The sequence below is a fragment of the Gopherus flavomarginatus genome, chromosome 16 (assembly GCF_025201925.1).
Source record: "Gopherus flavomarginatus isolate rGopFla2 chromosome 16, rGopFla2.mat.asm, whole genome shotgun sequence".
NCBI lineage: Eukaryota > Metazoa > Chordata > Testudines > Testudinidae > Gopherus > Gopherus flavomarginatus.
In genome coordinates this window covers 4,471,574-4,493,284 of record NC_066632.1, presented here as the reverse complement: position 1 = coordinate 4,493,284, position 21,711 = coordinate 4,471,574, and the positions used below count along the sequence as shown (strand labels likewise).

Here is a 21,711-nt window from a genome sequence, read left to right as displayed (position 1 = left end):
AGTGGAAAAGGTTGTTTTAAGAACGCATCAACGTTTTGTTTCAAAAGTGTTTTGTTTCAAAATATATTTATAATTATATTATAATAATTATGTATATATTGTTATGTTTCTCTTATTTTTACATTATTTCATGACATGTCCGTGAAGTGCATATTACGCTGTTATGTAGACAAAACTACACAGGATCATTTCAGGGGACAAGGCAAAGATGCCACGTTTATTATGATAACACAATTTGATTTATGACCAATAACTAAAACCTACACACTCACACATACTCATCAGATGCTCTGCAGCTGCTGGATAGTTACCAGTCCTGAACATAGCTTGAGTCCATGGCTTGATTTCGCAGCTTGTGTTCGTAGCTTGTGGCGGCTAACTGGTTAGGAAAGCCGGGTACAAGGAAGGGCTGGGTCTGCCCTCCCATGTTAGCAGCAGAACGTTACCCCCCAAAGTCTTCCATCTCACCCATCTTTTTTATAGGCTTTTAGTTTGAATCAAGAGTCTATAGGTCTTGCTGTGTCACGCTGCCTCTGGATTCAGTGTGATTGATCACCCATCAGTTGCAGACGGGACTTTCAGCCTCGGACCTGGCTTTGATCTTCCTTCTATTATACCTTTGTTCTTTTCTTTTTAGGGTGGACTCTTCTTACTTTGTTAGGGCTGTTGTCTGCATCTTCAGCCATTGGTATTTGAACTCTATTTCATCAGGACAGACTGGTGCTGGAGGCTGAGTCCATCATCCATACATACCTCATTCACACACCTAAACTAAACTAATAAGATTATAGCAAGGTTTTGCAGAAATGAAGGTTGCAGCAAACTTTTAAGCGTTTTAAAATGGAGTCAGTGTTTTAAAATGGAGTTTGAATTACAATATGGCAAACAGTGAACAAAAGTTACAGCACTGAAACAATGCAAGTCTCAGTGATTTAAGCAGGAATTGGATTGACACTGAAATTTACAAGGGCAGCTGGCTGAACAGCTCTGGCTCTTAACAAGTATCTTAATTGTCAATTAGCCAGTTATTGGGGTAACCGGTTTTATGAATTAATGTTGTTTCATTCATAAAACTTTACTTATGAAGTTACATTAATACAGTGAACAATTAAAAACAATTTCATTCATCAGTTCTATAACGCCCTCCCCTAAACCCATTCCCAAACCTCCAGTCAGTGCTGAGCACTCTAGCAATGATTGAGTCTTGATAAGTTGCAAGCTTTCTATAGATACCATACATGTTATTCCTCAAGGATAAACACCCTGCAAGACGTGTGTTTGGTGTAGTAAGTTTGTCAGGTCTGAGGTAAGAGTTAGCTATTTGCAAAGAACAGGGGGTCCTTTTCCAACGGGTCGCTGCATCACATCAACCAAAGCAGCTGAAGCAACTGACTGTTACATGCTGATTTATAAACTTCAGAATCTTTTATTAGGAACCCCACAAATTAAAACCACATCATCGTATTGGGCAGAACAATTCACAATGTTTTCTGACATCTCTAAACTCTGACCTGATTTTACTTGCCAGACACCTGAGGACTTTATTGTGAAGAGGGAATCTGTGTCATCACCCACCAAAGTCGGGATCTTCTCTATGAATCATCATTTACCTGAAATTGTCAAGTAAGTTGCCCTAAATGTCAGCATATGCATATGTAATAAATAGGGCCCTACCAAAGTCATGGCTGTGAAAAACGTGCCATGGACTGTGAAATAAGCCCTCCCTCATGAAATCTAGCTATTGGAGGGGAAGGAGAGGGGCAAGGCAAGGGGCTCCCCAGGCTCTAGCTGCCAGGCCCCAGCAGAAGAGTAAGTCCTGTTCCTCCCCACCACTCTTGGGGGGATATCAGACCCACCTCTGGGTACCTCCTGAAGCTGCAGGACGCCCAGCTATGAAGGCAGCATGGAAGTGAGGGTGGCAATCCCACAACCCCCCCCCCCCCCCACAACAGCTTTGTGAACCCACTTCCCACACAGCTGCCTTTTGGGTCGGGAACCTCATCGTTACAGCACCGTGAAATTTCAGATATAAACATCTGAAAATGTGAAACTGACTAATTTTCAAATCCTGTGACTGAGAAATTGACCAGAAGGGACCAGGAATTTGGTAGGGCCCTAGTATAATAAAGACCAACAGAGATCAAGCAGTGAAACAGAAGATTTATCTGAATGATTCATTAGCTGTTTCACCTACGGGCCTTTCCTGGAGATGATAACCTCCTAAGCAATGTTTAAGATGTGGACAATGGTGGCAATTTGCCTACTGAGAGCGTTCTATCCCCAATAACACAGTGATTGTGACATAAGAATTGCCAGAGTGGATCAGACTCAAGATCCATCTATTCCAATATTCTGTGGCCAAAAGTGGTACCACCAGATGGTGCAGAGGACAGCATAAGAGCCTCTGAAGTAGGCAGATGTGGGATAATATCCCTATGACAGTGTCATCCTGATATTTAGAGACTGGCTTAAGCCCTGAAGCCTGAGGTTTAAGAACACTTCCAGAATTGTTGTTAGCATTAACTGTTCTTATTCTTAGGAGCCATATAAATGTCCAAACCCTTTTTGATTGGAGAACCCATCCGAATTTGTCCTCCTACCCAACATGTTTCACCCCTGCCCTAAGGAGGGCAGATTTTGCAACCATATGTTAGATTGCCAGAAGCTAAGATGGTGAACTGTCATCTTTATTGACCTGAAGACATCTTGGGATCAATGCATGGCTTAGGTTTAGCATTACAGGCCAATAAAATTCCCTGGAGAAAGAAGAGGGCCAATCAGACACAGCAAAATAAGTGCTAGGAGCATTCATTTGTCTTTTTATTTTCCCCTGTAGTTTGGGAACCTGGACTATTGTGGCTAGGTATGAAGACTCCCCACAGCAGAGCTTCACTGCGCAGTTTGACATCAAAGAGTATGGTAAGGATCCCCAGGGTTGTCCTTCATCCATCCCAGAGAGCTCTCCTCTCTCTAATCTCCTGACCCCATCGTAGAGGAGACTTTTTATTCGATTTGGCTTTATAGACCAGCTGTACCATCCTACAAACTCAACGTTCTCTCCTTCCCCTCTCGTTTCTCCAGTGTTACCAAGTTTTGAAGTCACGTTGGAGCCATCTGAGAAGTTTTTTTACATAGATGGCAATGAGGACCTCAGAATTCATATCAACGCGAGGTGGGTATCTCTGTGAGCTGGTAGAGTGGAAGGAGAGGCGGTGCATCATGGGAGTCCCTGGCCATGGTACATTATGGGAGACACTGTCTGGCTGGGCAGCCTGGGTCCATAGAGGAGAATGGGCACATGAGACAAGAGAACTACAACTCCCATGAGGCATTATGGCAGCATTTCCAAACTGAAATATTTTGAGGTTTCAGGCACTCAATTTTTTAATTAAAAATAGATTTCTTTTCCCCTCTATTGAAAGCAGACAGTTCTTACAGAAAATTTTGTTTGGTAAATAACCCAGTTTGCCATCGAAAAACAGTTTAGAGGGGAAACGTTCAGCAAGCTATTATCCCAAAGTAAAGTTTCTTCTGGTGAGGAACTGAAACTTGGCCTGACCCATAAGCAAACTCCGCGGTTACAGCTCAGTTCCTTTGTCTACTATTTCTGCCACTTCCTCCAGCTAGCACATCAGAAAGAGGTTAATTGAAAACAAATGAGTTATTTTAGTTTGATCTGTGACTGGGACACCTTTAACCAAGGGCACATGGTATCTTTCAAGAGACCACGATGGAAATTTCTTTGGTATAACCCGCAAGCCAGCACCACAGATTCTCAGGAGGTTTCCGTGGGGCTTTTCTTACCCATCCTCTCCTCTTTCAGGTTCCTCTATGGGAAAGACTTACAGGGTACTGCCTTTGTCCTCTTTGGGGTGAAGATAGGCGATGAGAAGAAAAGCATCCCCCAGTCACTCAAGAGAATTGAGGTAACGCCTGTTCTCAGAGGGGAATGCTGGGGAAGTGATGCGCCCTCACTAATCAAGTAGTTAAGAGCCTCCCCAAGTGTACATCACCTCAATCAGGTGTTTACCTTCAATGCCACCAAGGGCTGTAGTCAAGGTCAGTGTGGGGTGGGGACATGAGATGGAGCAGAGCCAACTTGTGTGTCCCTATAATCCCACACAAAGTCCCAGTGTGCTCTTACGTATAAAGTAGTAGGTGGATCCTTAAAAGCTGCCCACCTTCTCTCCCACCAGCTGACTGTAGATGCTACTCGCCCTCTGCTCTAAACCCATGGAAGTTTGGGAGCCGGCAGCTGCGTGCGTACATGTGTGCATGTGACGTTAAGAAACCCTTTCTCTCTTTCTAGATAATTGATGGGAATGGGGAAGCAGAGCTAACCAGAGCAATGCTGCAGGCCCGTTTCGTCAACCTGAGGGAGCTCATCGGCCACTCAATCTATGTTACTGTGACGGTTTTGACGCAGTCTGGTGAGCAATTCAGGGCATACCTTTTGATCTATAAAGCCCTTCATGGCTTAGGTCCCTTGTACCTTAGAAACACCAGGCCAGATTACTGTTAATTACAATGGCATAACTATAGAGTGACCCCGGTAGATTTATTTCTGACTGACAGTGGGGAATGAGATCAGAATCTGTCCTGAAACAGCTTTTCCTAACACCTCCTGTGGCTTCTCTCTGCAGGCAGCGACATGGTGGAAGCAGAGAGAACTGGAATTAACATTGTGACATCTCCCTATGAAATCCACTTCACAAAAACAGCCAAGTACTTCAAGCCAGGGATGCCATTTGAACTCATGGTAATATCTCTTCTGCCTGGATCTAGGCCTTTTTTTGGGTATTAACGGGAGAAAAAGGGCTGGGTTCTTATCTCAAGCCGGAATATCTCCATTGACATCAATTCATGCTGATGTAACTGAGATCAGAATCTTTCTCAAAGCTGACAGTCTATTTAGGAAGCGGTGCAGTGGCACTGGATACAAAATATGGCATGAGGTCACTCATACACCTTAGGACAGTGCATGCTACTTCCTGGGCCTTGTACCAGAAACGGGCGCATTCAGGATTCTAGACTCCTCCACAATCATGATGAGGCTCTATGCTGGGCCCAGTGCTCCAGGGCTGTTTGGCCCAGGTTACATGTCTACCCTGCAATCAGAGGCGTGACTGCAGCCCATGTAGACATATCTGATCTAGCTAGCTCCAATAACGAGAGTAGTGAAGCCATGGCAGGCTGTAAAACCCTGCCAGGGACCCTGGATGTGAACTCAAGCAGCTAGCCTGTGTTGCAGCAGCTTCACTGCTCTTGTTATTCCAGAAAGCTAAACCAAAGCTAGCTTGGGTATGTCTACGCGTGCTGTGGTCACCCCTTTGATTGCAGTATAGCTATACCCTCAGTATGCAGCTAGATGTATATTTGCTCCTGCATTGCAGCCCGAGATTCAAATGCAGTAAGAAGAAAGGTTTGGGAGAGGCCAGGGTTGAGGCGTGGAGAAAGGTGGGGAATGGGTGAATGGTGGAAGAAGGGGAGAATTGGAAAGCAACAGGCCTGGGGAGTAGAGGGGCGCTAGTGCGGAATTGCAGAGGGCACTGAAATTGGAGGGTGGGGCAGCCGTGCAATCATTCTCTCCTGTCTGTGTCTCCGTTGTTTAATGCACTCACAGAATCTCTAACCTAGTCCAACACGACGCTAGGCAGTAATCCCTTTGTCTCCCCTTGATCTCAGGTCTACGTTACAAACCCTGATGGCTCGCCAGCGGCCCGCGTTCCCGTTAAGGTGGATGGTTCCCAAGATTCTAGGCTGACTCAGGGAGATGGGACGGCGAAGCTGGTTATCAACACGCCTGGGGGGCAATCACAGTTAGCCATCACTGTGAGTAACCTTCCAGTATCACGGGAGGCTGGGCACGAGGTGTGCACCCTCCGGGCGACACTTTAGGCTTTGTACAGAGCCCTACATCAGTTGTGGGAAACTCGTGGATAATAGTGATGCAGCTTCAATCTGACCACTATTTCCATCTCAGGCTGGCATAGCACCTGAACGTCATTCTCCCTATGCTGGGTGAGATCAGGTCATTTCCAGCGGCCTGTGATTTGGATTTCATAAGAGGCAGCGTCTTGCGGGGCATGCACAGATCTCTGGCAAAGGGCTAAAGGAATTGACTGTATGGTTAATGAAAATGCAACAGCATGGAAGGCTGGCTGGTTGGGGCTTGGAAGAGGGCGCCAGAGAAGCCAGTGATTGACTGGGCCATAGAGACTAACTTCCTTCTTAATACCAGAAGGGGCCGGGCTGAGATACAATGATGTGGGGTCATGTGGGGAAGCGTCCCCTGCCAGAGTCCATGCTGTGATTGTCCTGTGGCTAGAGAGGCTTCAGTCTCCTGGGCCTTTCAATGCACTAAACTATATAAAGAAACTGAATGAAAGCTTCTGAAACACTAAGAATTCCTGAAGGGAGGCAATGCAGCTTTGTGCCTTGGGCTCAGGAGGCCTGGATTCAAATCCTGGCTTTGCCACTGTTTTGCCATGCGATCTTCAGCACGTCACTTCCCCTCTCTGTGCCTCAGTGTCCACTGTGTAAACTAGGGACCTCCTTTGTAGAGCTCTCTGAGAACCAGGCATGAAAAGCGCTAGGTGCTGCTATTAGAATAAGGACTGGAGGTCATTAATTTTTCTTGGCTTAATGAACTAGTTTTTATTTATTTAAAGATTTAGGGTCCAGACTCTGCTTTTCATGAAAATGATGTAAATCTGACGCAACTCAGAATTTACACCAGTGCAACTGAGAACAGAATCTGGCCCAGATGGATGTGTTAAAGACTGTTTTCAGGCTCAAATTTAGTTTAACTCACACTGGTTTTTTTCCCCCTGAACTTTCCAGGTAAAAACTGACCATAGGGACCTCCCAGAAAACCGCCAGGCCAATAAGTCCATGGTGGCTGAAGCCTATCAGACCCAAGGAGGATCTAAAAATTATCTCCATCTGGCAGTCTCCTCCACTGAAATCAAACCTGGAGACAACTTGCTTGTGAACTTCCATCTGAAAACTAGTAGCCAAAGTATTGTGAACACGAACATGTACTTCACCTACCTGGTAAGTGTTGTGCTCCAAGGTAGTAGGTTCTCCTTTTACATCCAGTATCAGAGGGGTAGCCGTGTTAGTCTGGATCTGTAAAAGCAGCAAAGAATCCTGTGGCACCTTATAGACTAACAGACGTTTTGGAGCATGAGCTTTGGTGGGTGAATACCCACTTCATCAGATGCATGTAGTGGAAATTTCCAGGGGCAGGTATATATATGCAGGCAAGCTAGAGATAATGAGGTAGTTCAATCAGGGAGGATGAGTCCCTGTTCTAGCAGTTGAAGTGTGAAAACCAAGGGAGGAGAAACTGGTTTTGTAATTGGCAAGCCATTCACAGTCTTTGTGTAATCCTGAGCTGATGGTGTCAAATTTGCAGATGAACTGAAGCTCAGCAGTTTCTCTTTGAAGTCTGGTCCTGAAGTTTTTTTGCTGCAGGATGGCCACCTTAAGGTCTGCTATAGTGTGGCCAGGGAGGTTGAAGTGCTCTCCTACAGGTTTTTGTATATTGCCATTCCTAATATCTGATTTGTGTCCATTTATCCTTTTCCGTAGAGACTGTCCAGTTTGGCCGATATACATAGCAGAGGGGCATTGCTGGCATATGATGGCGTATATTACATTGGTGGACGTGCAGGTGAATGAACCAGTGATGGTGTGGCTGATCTGGTTAGGTCCTGTGATGGTGTCGCTGGTGTAGATATGTGGGCAGAGTTGGCACTGAGGTTTGTTGCATGGATTGGTTCCTGAGCTAGAGTTACTATGGTGCGGTGTGCAGTTACTGGTGAGAATATGTTTCGGGTTGGCAGGTTGTCTGTGGGCGAGGACTGGCTTGCCACTCAAGGCCTGTGGAAGTGTGGTATCATTGTCCAGGATGGGTTTGTAGATCCCTGATGATGCATTGGAGGGGTTCTAGCTGGGGACTGTAAGTGATGGCCAGTGGAGTCCTGTTGGTTTCTTTCTTGGGTTTGTCTTGCAGTAGGAGGCTTCTGGGTACACGTCTGGCTGTGTTAATCTGTTTCCTTATTTCCTCATGCGGGTATTGTAGTTTTGAGAATGCTTGGTGGAGATTTTGTAGGTGTTGGTCTTTGTCTGAGGGGTTAGAGCAGATGTGGTTGTACCTCAGTGCTTGGCTGTAGACAATGGATCGTGTGATGTGCTCGGGATGGAAGCTGGAGGCATGAAGATAGACAAAGCGGTCGGTAGGTTTCCGGTATAGGGTGGTGGTAATGTGACCATCACTTATTTGTTTCATAGTAAATAAGTACCACCACCCTATACCGAAAACCTACTGACCGCTATGCCTACCTTCACGCCTCCAGCTTCCTCTTCAACCTCCCTGGCCACACTATAGCAGACCTTAAGGTGACCATCCTGCAGCAAAAAAACTTCAGGACCAGACTTCAAAGAGAAACTGCTGAGCTTCAGTTTATCTGCAAATTTGACACCATCAGCTCAGGATTAAACAAAGACTGTGAATGGCTTGCCAACTACAAAACCAGTTTCTCCTCCCTTGGTTTTCACACCTCAACTGCTAGAACAGGGCCTCATTCTCCCTGATTGAACTACCTCATTATCTCTAGCTTGCCTGCATATATATACCTGCCCCTGGAAATTTCCACTACATGCATCTGATGAAGTGAGTATTCACCCACGAAAGCTCATGCTCCAAAACGTCTGTTAGTCTATAAGGTGCCACAGGATTCTTTGCTGCTTTTACATCCAGACACTGAAGACTCCATAGTGACACAGAAGCAGGGCTTAAATTCTTATAGAGTATTTCCCAGAGTCCCCCACACCTCCCACCAGCAGCCTATAAAGACTCAAGGGAGGTTGAAAATATTTACCGGAGAGCTCCAGCTGAATTTAAGCCCTGCATAGAAGCTTTATTACTCATGTCTACATGGCCTGGAGTAGCCACTCAGCACTGACTAAACCCCCAATGTCATCTTCTCAAGGCTGAACGTAAACTGAGGATGGATTATCTGGGGACTGGAGTCTGCTTTAGTTTCTCCAAAGTCCCAATTGGGAAATTAGAGGAGACTCCCCAAACATTATTGTATTGCAATCAAAGTCTGAATCTGGGGGTAAGACAGATGCACATAGAAGGATGCACCCACAGCAGGAGCAGATTTACTATGAAACAAACTGTGCGGTGGCATGGGGTCCTCAATGGCAAGGGGGACCCCAAAATGCAGAACAACCATCTGACAACCTGCCCCGAGTCCCAGCCAGTGGCACAGCAGGGCTCAGGCAGGCAGGTTGCCTGCATGCCATGGCCGGTGGCCCCACACCGCTCCAGGAAGCAGCCAGCTGCTGGGACGTCTCTGCGTGCCCCTGGCAGGGGTGGAGGCAGCTCCGCACACTGCCTCTGCCCTGGGCAGTGCATGGAGACCTGCTACCCCCCTTCCCCTAAGGGGCATGCAGAGACATGTCAGCAGCAGAGCTGAAGTGGCTTCCTGCCCGCTCTGCCTCCCTCCCTCCTGGAAGCAGCTGGCATGTCCCTGCGGCCCCTGATGTGGGGGGAGGGTGTCTCCATGCTGATTCCACAGCTCCCATTGTCTGGGAATTGCAGCCAATGGGAGCTGCAGGGGCAGCACCTGAGGGCAGCAGTGCACAGAGCTATCTTGGATAACCCCCCTCCTACCCTGTTTATCTGCTGCTGCTGGAAGTGTGTGTGTGCCGATCGCTTTGGGAGCTGTGCCGCCCCCCTACCCACCTCCCACCCCCCAACCCCCTGCCCGAGCCCAGATCCTGCACTCCGCACCCAAACTTCCTCCCAGAGCCTGCACCCCTCCTCCCACACCCCTGCCCCTGTCCAGAGCCCACACCCCTTCCTGCACCCCAACCCCCTTCCACAATCAAGGTACCTCACTTTATTTTCATTTACTTTCCATTGCTTTATAATGTAGGAGGAGGATGAAGAGAAAAAGAATGAAAAACAAGGGAGATAAGAGAATGTTCTTTTTCTTGGCTGGGTCCTGAAGAGGGGGCCCCGAAAATGAAGCCGCTAACAGGGCCCCACTAACTCTAAATCCATCACTGACCCACAGTCCTTTGCTCTAACCACTAGACCGCACTCCCATGCAGAACCAGAAGTAGAATCCAGGGGTCCAGACTCCCAGGGCTTTGCTCCAACCAGTTCTTCGTCTAACCCATTCCAGTCGTGAGGGATGGTCCTAAATTGGATGATGCTTGGATTTGAGAGTCTGAAGAGTATCTGAATACCAGACCCTCCACACCTCAGAGCCAGGTCCTGCAGTCCTCAATCAGTTCCATCAACTCTAGATCTTAATGCATATCTGAAACATTCCAAGTCTCTTGGTCTTGTCCACGTGCATGATGAGGTTCATTGTGCTTCACAACCCATGTCTCATGTTTCCCTGTTAGATCTTGAATAAAGGGAAGATCATTCGTGCTGGAAGACAGGCCAAGCAAGTGGGACAAAGTCTGGTGACCATGTCTCTGCCCATCACTCCAGACCTCATCCCTTCATTCCGCATTGTGGCTTACTACCAAGTAGGAAGTTCAGAGATTGTAGCAGACTCAGTCTGGGTGGACGTCCAGGACACCTGCATGGGAACGGTGGGTTGATTTTTCTCTCTGGTCCTCTGGGTCTAGGCCTGTTAATAGAAATTGACACTTGTCATAAAGCCATCACTATTATCCACAATTTTCGTCTCGCTTCAAGGTTCAGACTTCTTTTTCCTCCTCCTTTAGCACAACGGAGACCAGGGCACCATTCGATCATGACTGGAGAGTCGAAACACACAAAAAGTCATTTTCAGGAATAATGGGACAGATTCAGCTCTCAGCATCTCCTGGGTCAATAGCACAATTAAGAGATTCCTTAGAGATGCAGTAGAAAGATAGATAGAAATTAAGGTCTATAAATAGATTCCTTTGGAATCTAGAATCAGCTTCAGATTTACTCTACTTTTTTATGCTAAGAAAGGAAGTAAATGGCTTCCCTCTGCCACAAAATAACCCCCTTGCTTTTCCCTTTTCCAAATAGCTGGTGGTGAAAGGAGCCACTGAGGCGGACAACAGAATCCACAAGCCAGGGTCCTCAATGAAAATCAAAGTGGAAGGAGATGCTGGAGCGCTTGTCGGGCTGGTGGCCGTGGACAAGGGGGTCTACGTTCTGAACAAGAAACACAAGATTTCGCAAACAAAGGTGAGCCATGAAAACATCGGGACATTGGCTGTGACTGGTGGTGTTTTATGGGGTGGAAGGTACTGAGCTGAGATTTTGTTTGGTAATAGCAAGAATTTTTTGCTTGCGAGCGAACTCCTTGGGGTGGGCTCTTCCTCAGACTCAATCAAAGCAGGGGTGGGTCAGTTCAGTCCTTGAATGGGAGACTTTAAAGAAACCCAGGCAGCTGCAAGAAGTAGTTTTGGTGATTCAGAAGGAGGCCTTCCTCCATAGGCATGGGAACGAGGCGTGTGAGGGGTGCTACAGCACCCCCAGATTTTACATGGGGCAGGGCTCCAGGCCTGGGGTCCCGGCAGCTGGCTCCGCACCCAGGCCCCTGCTCCTGGCCCTGTGCCAAGTGTCCCAGCTGCCAGCCCCACACCCAGGGTTCCACATCTATCCCCAGCTGTGGCCCCAGCCTCGGCCCCCGTATCCCGTCCCATCCCCCCGCTCCCGGAGCCATGGTCCTGCTCCCGGCCCCAGCTCTAGGGGGCAGCAGGGGGCATGGACAGGGAGGAAGGGGCACAGCTCCCCCACTCTAGAAAGTCTTCCAGCACCACTGCCTTCCTCCCTCTGAGTCAGTTCTCATTCCAACCCAATGCTAGAGGTGGCTATGATCTTACATGGTACGTCTACACAGCATTTTGGAGCAAGCTTCCCAGCTCTAGTCGACACATGTAGATTAATGGAGCTCATGCTAGCACTCTAAATATATAGACGGCGCCCAGGAAGGGGGGTGGGCTTCAGAGCCTGAGCTCCAGCCTAAGCCACCACTTCACGGCACTGTCTATGCGGCTTTTTTCAGAATGCTAGCACATGCCCTGCTAGCTCAAGTCTGTCAACCTGCACCGGACACAAAACACTGTGTAGATAGAGCATTTTTCATCCGTAGCATTCAGAGAGCAAAATCTAGTCTTCAGCGGGTAAAGTGCTTTGAGACCCTTCTGGCTGGGAGTCCAAAGGGACCAAGGGGAATTAGACCTCTGTGGGAGTCCAGGCCTATATAGGTACAAAATACCATGATTCATAATGATTTCCTATCATCTATGCCCACTTGTCACAGATCTGGGACTCTGTGGAGAAAAGTGACATTGGGTGCACACCTGGCAGTGGCAAGGACAATACGGGTGTGTTTGCAGATGCTGGACTGAGCCTGGAGACCAGCATTAAGATTTCAACACCTCAGAGATCAGGTATCACTGCATGGATCTGAAACTCCTTGCTTACCTCCCCATTCAGCAACTCGCTTCGCAAACTGGCTGATCTCTGGGTGGCTCGAGGTATTGGTAACAGGTTTTCAAAACCGTCCACCTCCACGTCTTTGTTCACCTGTCCCAGGACAGTAGCAATTGAAAGCCGGCCTCTTGGTAGTTTGTGCTGTGATGGTTTCAATCTGCCTCCCAGTGGACAAGTGTTCAGAGAAGGTGGCTTGGCCTAGAACAGGCCAAATCCGGACTACCAGATGCTTTTGAATGGACCCCGAAATCTTTTTATTTAGTCTGAGTCTGAACCCTGACTACACCTTGACCCAGAAATTTGGACCTTGACAAAAAATAATTGACTACCCCGACCTAGAGTTTAGAGGGTGACAGGGAATCAGGACTCCTGGGTTCTGTTCCCAGCTCTTGGAGATAGTGAGATATGTTAGATGGGTTGCAGTAGGATGCAGGATTCAGGAAGCCTAGATTCCATTTCTGACTCTGCCATTTGCGTGATTTTGGGGACATCATTTCACCTCTGAGTGTCTCAGCTTTGCCATCTACCAACTGGGGATAATGATATTTGCCTTTGTAAAGTGTTTTGAGGTTCTTGGATGAATGGGGCATAGACGTGCAGTGTGTGATTGTTACATCACAAAAGCCATCACCACAATGGTCAGCTAAGTCTCAGCAGGGAGGCGAAGGGCTGGTTGGGTCACAAAGACTGAGCTCCCCTCTGTCCAGAGCTTCATTGCGGTTTCTCATTTCTTTCTGCAGAGCCAGGGTGTCCGCAGCCAGCAAAACGCCGGCGTCGCTCCGTTCAGCTCATTGAGTATAAGGCAAACAAAAGTAGGTACCAGTGAGACTGAGGAAAAGAATTGTCATCCCTGGTCAAACCATCTGTCCAGCAAGGTGGATATCCTGCTTCCCAAGAGTGACCAACATCCGACGCTTTAGAGGAAGGCAAAATTCCCAATGCACCTGTCCCCCTAGTGCAGCAGTTCTCAAATTGGGGTCCATGAGGGTACTCCAGGGGGTCCATGAGCCCCACTGAATAATTCCTTCCCCTGCCTCTCAGCACCTCCTGCACGCCGGGGAACAGCTGTTCAGCAGTGTGCAGGAGGTGCTGGGAGGGAGGGGAAGGACTGAGGATGGGGTGTGCTAGGGGGAGGGGGCAGAAAGAACTAGGGGAAAGGAAAGGCAGGGGTGGAGCAGGAGAGGGAATAGGTGGGGTGGGGTCTTTGGGGAATGGGTGGAGCTGGGGTGGGCCTGGGGTTGAGCTGGGTGTTTGGAGGACCACGAAAAATTTTAAATCAAAATGAGGGTCCTCGGGTTGCTAAAGTTTGAGAACCTCTGCCCTAGTGTATTGTTGTACTGGAGAGATGAGGACGATGCCTGGGTGACTCAGTGGAGCATGGTGCTCTCTGTAATCGAGAATAGGGAAAGTGGAGTTGGATTAAGAGGGGAGATGAAACGCTCAGTTTTAGTTTTAGTTTTAGTTGTGTTCAGATGCAGCTGTCTGCGTGATGCACTGGAGCAGCAGGTGTAGGGGAATCTAGGCTGGTCTACTGTGCAGTCCAAGGAGCTGGAAGAAGGTTTATGTGAAAATGAGGAAGGAACTTTCCCATGCATACTCCAGCACCCTTCTTTTGTTGCTTTTCGTGCTGCACGTCTCTTTTCTGTCCCTTCCCGGTGAGGATTACTCCAGCTTTGACTCTGGGCCAGATGTTCATTTGCATGAACCATTCAGTCAATGTCATGGAGGGTGGTGAAGCACTGGAATGGGTTACCTAGGGAGGTGGTGGAGTCTCCTTCCTTAGAGGTTTTTAAAGTCAGGCTTGACAAAGCCCTGGCTGGGATGATTTAATTGGTGTTGGTCCTGCTTTGAGCAGGGGGTTGGACTAGATGACCTCCTGAGGACTCTTCCAACACTGATATCCTATGATTCTATGTCCATAGTGGACAACTCCCCTGGTGGATAGGATTCCCCATTAAATCAGCAAAGGCACATTTTGTGCCAGCCCCCCGCTCCATCTCCAGTGTAGGCAGCTGCTCAGGGGGTGGGAAGGACAACAAGGCAGGGAAAGACTGAAAGGGGGTGTTCTGCTTTGCCAATCCTCTTCTGGGGTAAGGCCCATAGGAACAATGGACCTAATGCTAGAAGCATAGGTTAGAAAAGCCCATAAGCTGCTGTATGGATCACTGGGAAAGATCCACCTACAGAGTGTGATGTGCAAGAGGGGTATGTGACACACACTGGTAGGTGGTGTGAGTGTAAGGGTGTCTATGTTGGGGTAACATACACTCTGTGCGGGCTGGGAGAAGGTGTAAATTTCACCCGCTGACTCTCTTCTGCCTTTTGCCCATCTCTACTAGAGAGTAAGAGGACTGAGACATTGCACGACACAACAGGTCAGTAGGAGAGACCTTGTGGTTTGTATATTTCAGCGGCAGAGTACCAGGACCAGGCAGTGAAGAAATGCTGCGAAGATGGGATGTACGAGAACCCCATGGGGCACAGTTGCGAGAAGCGGGCTGGGTACATCCTGGATACGGCCGAGTGCAAGAAGGCCTTCCTCGACTGCTGCAACTATATCAAAACTATACGGGACGAGCGGCAGCGGGAGCTCCACCTGGAACTGTCACGAAGCAAGTACCAGGGTTTTAATATCACTCAGAGGAGGGACGGTGGAAGAATATTGGGCCACCCGAGCCGGTGCTGCTCATGTTCACTGGGTGAGATCTGTGTCCCAGAGCATGGGCAGCTGGAAGAGACTCGCCATATGCGGAATCAGCCAAAGAAGAAGAGCATATCACTCTGGGATGTTGTGGCGGGGGAGAGGCAACCAAATGTGGGTGGCTGGCACCTTCTCCCATCTAGCCACCCACCTATGCTACAACCCCAGAATATGGTGGCATCAAAACATAATGGTTTATGCCATAACATCACTGCCATCCTATTGAATCTCAGTGCAGGGCACTGAGGATTTCACAGCTCGGCTAACTACCTCTGATTTAACATCCCAGGTCACATTGATGAAGGGTTCTTACAAGATGAAGATATTACCTCGAGGAGCCACTTTCCAGAGAGTTGGTTATGGCAAGTGGAACAGCTGCCCCAGCTGCCAAACAGAGATGGGTAAGAGTGTGTAGCTCTGTGGTTCTCACAAGACCAGATCCACAGTGGGTGTAAGTCAGTAAATCTCTACTGACCTGGCCCATTGTTCCGTTCTATATTTTGCCCCAAAACAAAAGGCATGGCATAAGTAGGTCCAACCACTGCTGAAGTCGTGTCTATAACTGGTTAGGATCTCAATGTCCGATCTCATTTAAGGATGGGTGAATTTGGGATTTAGACCCTTGGACTGAGAATGCTCATAAGACCTAGCTTCTTCCTTCTGTAAATTAAAACTCTGCCTCTCTCTCGTTGTAGAATTTCTTCCAAGACCTTGAATTTTTACCTGAAGGATTCCATCACTACCTGGGAGGTGCTGGCCGTGAGCCTCTCCGAGACCAAAGGTGAGGAACGCAGCCAACTTGCTGAAGTGAGCCAATAGAAATTCAAATGGGGAAAAAGGGGATCCAGACAGCAAGAGATCTTAAAACCCTCATAGTGAGATGGAACAATCCAGGCGATAACAAACGGGTTTCGATATTAAAGTGTAAATCCCATTGATCCTGACCCAGGGTCCTTTCCTACTGCAGGGATCTGTGTGGCTGACCCCTATGAGATAACAGTGATGAAAGACTTTTTCATTGACCTCCGGCTGCCTTACTCTGTAGTGAGGAATGAGCAGGTGGAGATCCGGGCTATTCTCTACAACTATCAGGATGACAAAATCAAGGTAAACTCACATCTAGCACCTAGATATTGCATTGATAGTTACACTTCAGACAGGCCATTAGATACAGGAGTGCCCAACTTGAGATCTCCATACCATACAGAAAACTACGGCCCCAAGCTGCATGGGCAGTGGGTATAATAGTCCTGGGGAGGCTAAGCCCAAAACACAGTGCAGCCCACCCACGCTCCGCCCTGAGGCCCCGCTTCTGCATTCCGCTTTTCCATCGGCCTCGCCCATACTGCTCCTCTTCCCGCCCCCAGTCTGCCTCTTCCCCCAAAGCTGCCCTGCCTGCCTCTCATGCTGCCTTTAATGGCTACTGGCCAGGATGGGTAAAGAATGGTGTCCCTAGCCCCTGTTTGTCAGAGGGTGGAGATGGATGGCAGGAGAGAGATCACTTGATCATTGACTATTAGGTTCACTCCCTCTGGGGCACCTGGCATTGGCCACTGTCAGTAGACAGGATACTGGGCTAGATGGACCTCTGGTCTGACCCAGTATGGCCATTCTTATGTTCTTATGCTCCTCCAGTTGCCCCATGACCTCCCAGCCCACCTCTCACGCCTCTCTGCACCCCCATTAATGCTCCCCTATGCTCCTCTCGTGCCTATTCACCCCCTCCCACACTTGCCACTTGCACTTTTTCTAAAGAGGCAGAGGGCGAGAAAGCAAAGAGAGGTGTGAGCAGTGGGAAGGCCCTCAGGGGAGGGGGATGAGCAGGAGTGGGGCCTGGGGTGGAGTGGCAGTGATCAGGGCCGGCTCTGGATTTTTTACCGCCCCAAGTAAAAAGAAAAAAATGAATGGCGACCGGAGCCAGGGTGCAAACTTTTGGCTAATGGGACTCCCTGCACTGCAGCTGTGCCCCGGGCAGTGGAGTGCGCGCCCTGGTTAACAGCGGGGAGGGCAGGAGCAGCACGAGGGTTTTTGGTGCCCTAGGCACAGTGCCGGCTCGCCAGTCCCGCGGCTCCGGTGGACCTCCCGCAGGTGTCCCTGCGAACAGTCTGCTGGTTCCGCGGCTCTGGTGGACCTGCCGCAGGCGTGCCTGCGGATGCTCCACAGGAGCTGCGGGACTAGTGGACCGTCCGCAGGCACGCCTGCGGGAGGTCCACCGGAGCAGTCTGGTGCCCTCCCAAATCCTGGCGCCCTAGATGACTGCCTAGGTCACCTAAATGGAAGTGCCAGTCCTGGGGGAGGGGGAGGGAGCGGAGGGAGAGAAGGAAGGGGGGCGGCCAGGGCTTCCTTCAGCCAGGGCGCTTGCCACTCGGCCCCTCCCGCCACGCTGCCTGCCAGGAGGGCTCAGCGCTGCTCCGGTCAGCGGGGAGGGAAGGACACGGGCTGCTGGGCTTGCTGTGGACCTGGCACCGGCTGGGGCAGATGGAGCGCGCAGCCCGCTCCCAGCAGGGTGCTCCCCTCCTCCGTGCCGCTGTCCCCTACAGGGTGGCCAGAGTGGTGAACAAAAAAGAAATAAAGAAAAAGAAAAGGGCGGCCGTGCCACCCTAGCACTGGGCGGAAGCCGCCCGTAGAATCTTCCGCCCCAAGCATGAGCTTACTTGGCTGGTGCCTGGTGCCTGGAGCTGGCCCTGGCAGCGGAGCATGGGTGGGGCCTTGGGGGATGCAGGGGGTGGGGCACGGTCCGGGTGGTGGTGGGCCCCCCCGCCACACACACACTTCTAGGGAGCTTCCAACACTCAGGCCCCCACCCTTCCCCAATGCAGGAGTCACGCATCACCCATGGCAAGCTGATTCTGTCCTGAAATAAACGCATTAAAATGATCAGGTCAAACAAAACCCATTCACAGTGTGTATTTACAGAAGATCTTTCCCAAAATAAGGGCAGCTTGTTAGTCACCATCTGACTAAATGAGTTCACAGTTTCACTTCCGAATGGGACATATGTCTGTAACGTGGGCTTGAATGTACTCTGAATATATGGCCATGTTGAGTCAGACCAGTGGTACAGCTGAACCAGTACCCTGTCTTCCGACAGTGGCCAGTGCCAGGTGATTCAGAGGGAATGAACAGAACAGCGTAATTATCGAGTGATCCCTCTCCTGTCATCCAGTCCCAGCTTCTGGCTGTCAGAGTTTTAGGACACCCAGAGCATGGGTGTGCACCTGACTGTCATGGCTAATTCCATTGATGGACCTGTCCTCCATAAACTTAGCTAATTCTTTTCTGAACCCAGTTATACTTTTGGATTTTACAAGCTCCTCTGGCAACGAGTTCCGCAGGTTGACTGTGCAGTGCATGAAGAAATACTTCCTTATATTTGTTTTAAATTTGCTGCCTATTAATTTTATTGAATGACCCCTGATTTCTGTGTTATGTGAAGGAGTAAATGACACTTCCTTATTCACTTTCCTCACACCATTCATAATTTTATAAATCTCTATTATATCCTTCCCACAGTCATCTCTTTTCTAACATTAACATTCCTAGTCTTTTTAATGTCTCCTCATATGGAACCTCTTCCATCCACTTCATCATTTTTGTTGCCCTTCTCTGTAGTTTTTCCAATTCTTTTATATGTTTTTTCAGATGGAGTGACCAGAACTGCAAGCAGTATTCAAGGTGTGGACATACCATGGATTTATATGATTGACATTATGATATTTTCTGTCTTATTATCTATCTAATTCCTAATAGTTCCTAACATTCTGTTTGCTTTCTTGACTGCTACTGCACATTGATCAGATATTTTCAGAGAACTCTCCACAATTACCCCAAGATCTCTCTCTGGACTGGAAACAACTAATTTAGACCCCTCATTTTATGCATATAGTTGGCATTATGTTTTCCAATGTGCATTACTTTGCACTTATCAACATTCTATTTCATCTGCCATTTTCTTGCCCAGTCATACAGTTTTGCAAGATCCCTTAGTAACTCTTTGCAGTCTGCTTTGGACTTAACCATCTTCAGTAAATTTGTACTGTCTGAAAACTTTGTCACCTCACTGTTTATCCCCTTTTGCGGATCATTTATGACAATGTTGAAGAGAACAGGTCCCAGTACAGATCTTTGGGGAACCCTGCTATTTACTTCTTGGCTGTGAAAACTGATCAATTATAGCTACCCTTTGTTTCCTATCTTTTAACCAGTTACTGGTCCAGGAGAGGACCTTTCCTCTTATCCCATGACTCTTTGCTTTGCTCAAGAGCCTTTGGTTTGTGATCTCGTCAAAGCTTTTCTGAAAGTCAAAGTACATCACCTATGTCCACATGCTTGCTGACATCCTCACCCCAGTGTCCCGATCTGTGGACAAATGTGGTACTTGGGTTTCTAGAGGCTGCCAGTCTGGATCTTTTGGCTTCATTACACATCAACCAGTGCTTTTAGCCTTGTTATAGGACTTCTTCTTGGAGAAATGCTGCAGAATGCTGAGCACCTTGAGCTTGCTGGAGGCATTCAGCACCTGGCAGGATCGGATCCTCAGACCCCAGCCAGCAAAGCAGCCATTTGTAACAGAGAGAACAGCTCCCCTCTGGTTACCGCATTTCTCTGGGTAAAAGCTGCCCCTGTGCTCTCTTCCCAGGTCCGAATGGAGCTGTTACACAATCCAGCTTTGTGCAGCGCGTCCTCTTCCAAAAGGAAATACCGGCAGATCCTGGAAATTGCGCCCATGTCTTCCCAGGCGGTGCCACTCATCATCGTCCCACTGGAGCTAGGGCTGCACGACGTTGAGGTGAAAGCAGCTGTGTGGGACTCATACGTGTCCGACGGTGTGAAGAAGAAGCTGAAGGTCGTGGTACGTACTGGGTCACAGGCCCATCTTGTCTGGTCACAGGACAAGCAGCCGGTGGCCTGGCTAGGTTCTCTTTGGAATCTGATCTTTACCTTCCCTCTGAAGTTAGCACCTATGTCCTCCGCCCACTTCAGTGATCACAGTAGCTTTGTTAATGGCCTAGTTGCTGCACATAACTCTGCAGGGTGTCCCATGAGAGACCCGAGCTCAGCTGCTAAGCCCCCTAGTGCTCCTTGGACCAGCACCCTCAGCGGGCTCCATTTCTGCAGTAAAATTGTGGGAGGACGTTTTAAAGATATTCTCACACACTTCATGGAAAATGTTGCTGGTGTATCTCAAAGAATCATCTCATGAGCTCTCACTGCACATGAAGGATGGTCCAGTGGTTAAAGTATTGACCTAGGGTATAGGAGACTTGGGTTTGATTCCCTGCTGTGCCACAGACTCCCTGTGTGACCTTGGGCAAGTCACTTAGTCTCTCTGCACTTTGATTATCCATCTGTAAAATGGGGATGTTACTGCTGCCCTATGCCCCAGGCGGGTTGTAGCAATATATCCATGCAAGATTGTGAAGCACTCAGATATTACAGGGATGAGGGCCATGATAAACCCTCCCAAACATCTTTAGGCTGGCCCTGTAACAGTGGTCTGATATTGGAGGATATGAGTCAGTTATATTTGAGAGCAATGTGGGTCCAGAAGTGCCAGGACTAACTCTTCCAGCTTGCCCATGGAAAATCAGCGCTATTTGGCCTCTTAACAGGAGACTTCATTTGGGGATCAGGGGTCCTTCACTGAGAACTGAAACAACATATAGCTGTGAGAACACCAATCCCTTACCCTGCTCAGTTCTAGAGGACTAATTCATTCCGGGTAAAGCTCCACTGAAGTCAGTAGATGTACACCAGGGTGGCATTTAGGGCTGTGAATGGGGCTTCCCCCTTTTCCTTCAAAGATGCAGCCAGACCAAAAGGAAACATTCCTTCTCCAGTTTATTTCTCCAGACCTGAGGGAGAGCTCTGTGAAGCTCGAAAGGCTTGTCCCTTCCACCAACAGAAGTTGGTCAATAAAAGATATTACCTGACCCCCCTAAATGGCTAATCAATTACCTCTCTCTCTCTTATCTTGGGATGGGGGGGCAAGGGGCCATGGCCCTTCCACTTTTGCCACGGGCCTGGCCCCCAGCCCGTCCTCTTCCCCCCCAAGGCCCCGCCCCCTGTCCAGGCCAGAAGCTGAAGCCCGGCCCAGAGAAGAGCGATCCAGGGAGCCTGGGCTTCTGTGGGGAGCCGCAGACCCTCCACCTGCCCTAGGCGGGGATGTGGGCTGGGGGCTGCTCTTGGGCCCTCTGACCCCGGGCAGGGGGTGCACCCTGGGCTCCCCAGCTGGGCTCCAGCTTCCAGCTTGGCTGGGGGGAGGGACTTTGGGGGAAGAGGAGGGGCAGGGCCACAGAGGGCATGGGGCCTCATGGGCCCCCCACTTTGGGGAAGAATCCATCGCCCACAGGAGCCAACTTTTCAAAGAGCCGGGGGGTATTCGACCCCAGGCCCTGTCCACACTCTATCCCTTCTCCCAAGGCTCCACCCCCTCCCTGCCTCTTCTTGTCCACTCCCCTGAGCATGCTGTGTCCTCGCTCCTCCTCCCAACCTCCTGCACGCTGCGAAACAGCTGTTTGCAGTGGGCAAAAGGCGT

General features: G+C 49.1%; 1 protein-coding gene across 1 annotated transcript in view; it reads left to right on the top strand.

Annotated features, from left to right (window-relative positions):
• Positions 1-21,711, top strand: part of LOC127035328 (A.superbus venom factor 1-like) — an 85,054-nt gene that overhangs the window by 33,565 nt on the left and 29,778 nt on the right. The window contains exons 5-21 of the mRNA XM_050925061.1: positions 1,529-1,623; positions 2,837-2,919; positions 3,082-3,172; positions 3,824-3,926; positions 4,310-4,430; positions 4,644-4,759; positions 5,686-5,832; positions 6,844-7,056; positions 10,432-10,626; positions 11,057-11,218; positions 12,300-12,429; positions 13,213-13,284; positions 14,884-15,084; positions 15,463-15,574; positions 15,869-15,954; positions 16,141-16,280; positions 19,813-20,025. Of these exons, the coding sequence (XP_050781018.1) occupies positions 1,529-1,623; positions 2,837-2,919; positions 3,082-3,172; positions 3,824-3,926; positions 4,310-4,430; positions 4,644-4,759; positions 5,686-5,832; positions 6,844-7,056; positions 10,432-10,626; positions 11,057-11,218; positions 12,300-12,429; positions 13,213-13,284; positions 14,884-15,084; positions 15,463-15,574; positions 15,869-15,954; positions 16,141-16,280; positions 19,813-20,025 (2,280 nt within the window). The remainder of the gene's footprint in view (positions 1-1,528; positions 1,624-2,836; positions 2,920-3,081; positions 3,173-3,823; positions 3,927-4,309; positions 4,431-4,643; positions 4,760-5,685; positions 5,833-6,843; positions 7,057-10,431; positions 10,627-11,056; positions 11,219-12,299; positions 12,430-13,212; positions 13,285-14,883; positions 15,085-15,462; positions 15,575-15,868; positions 15,955-16,140; positions 16,281-19,812; positions 20,026-21,711) is intronic.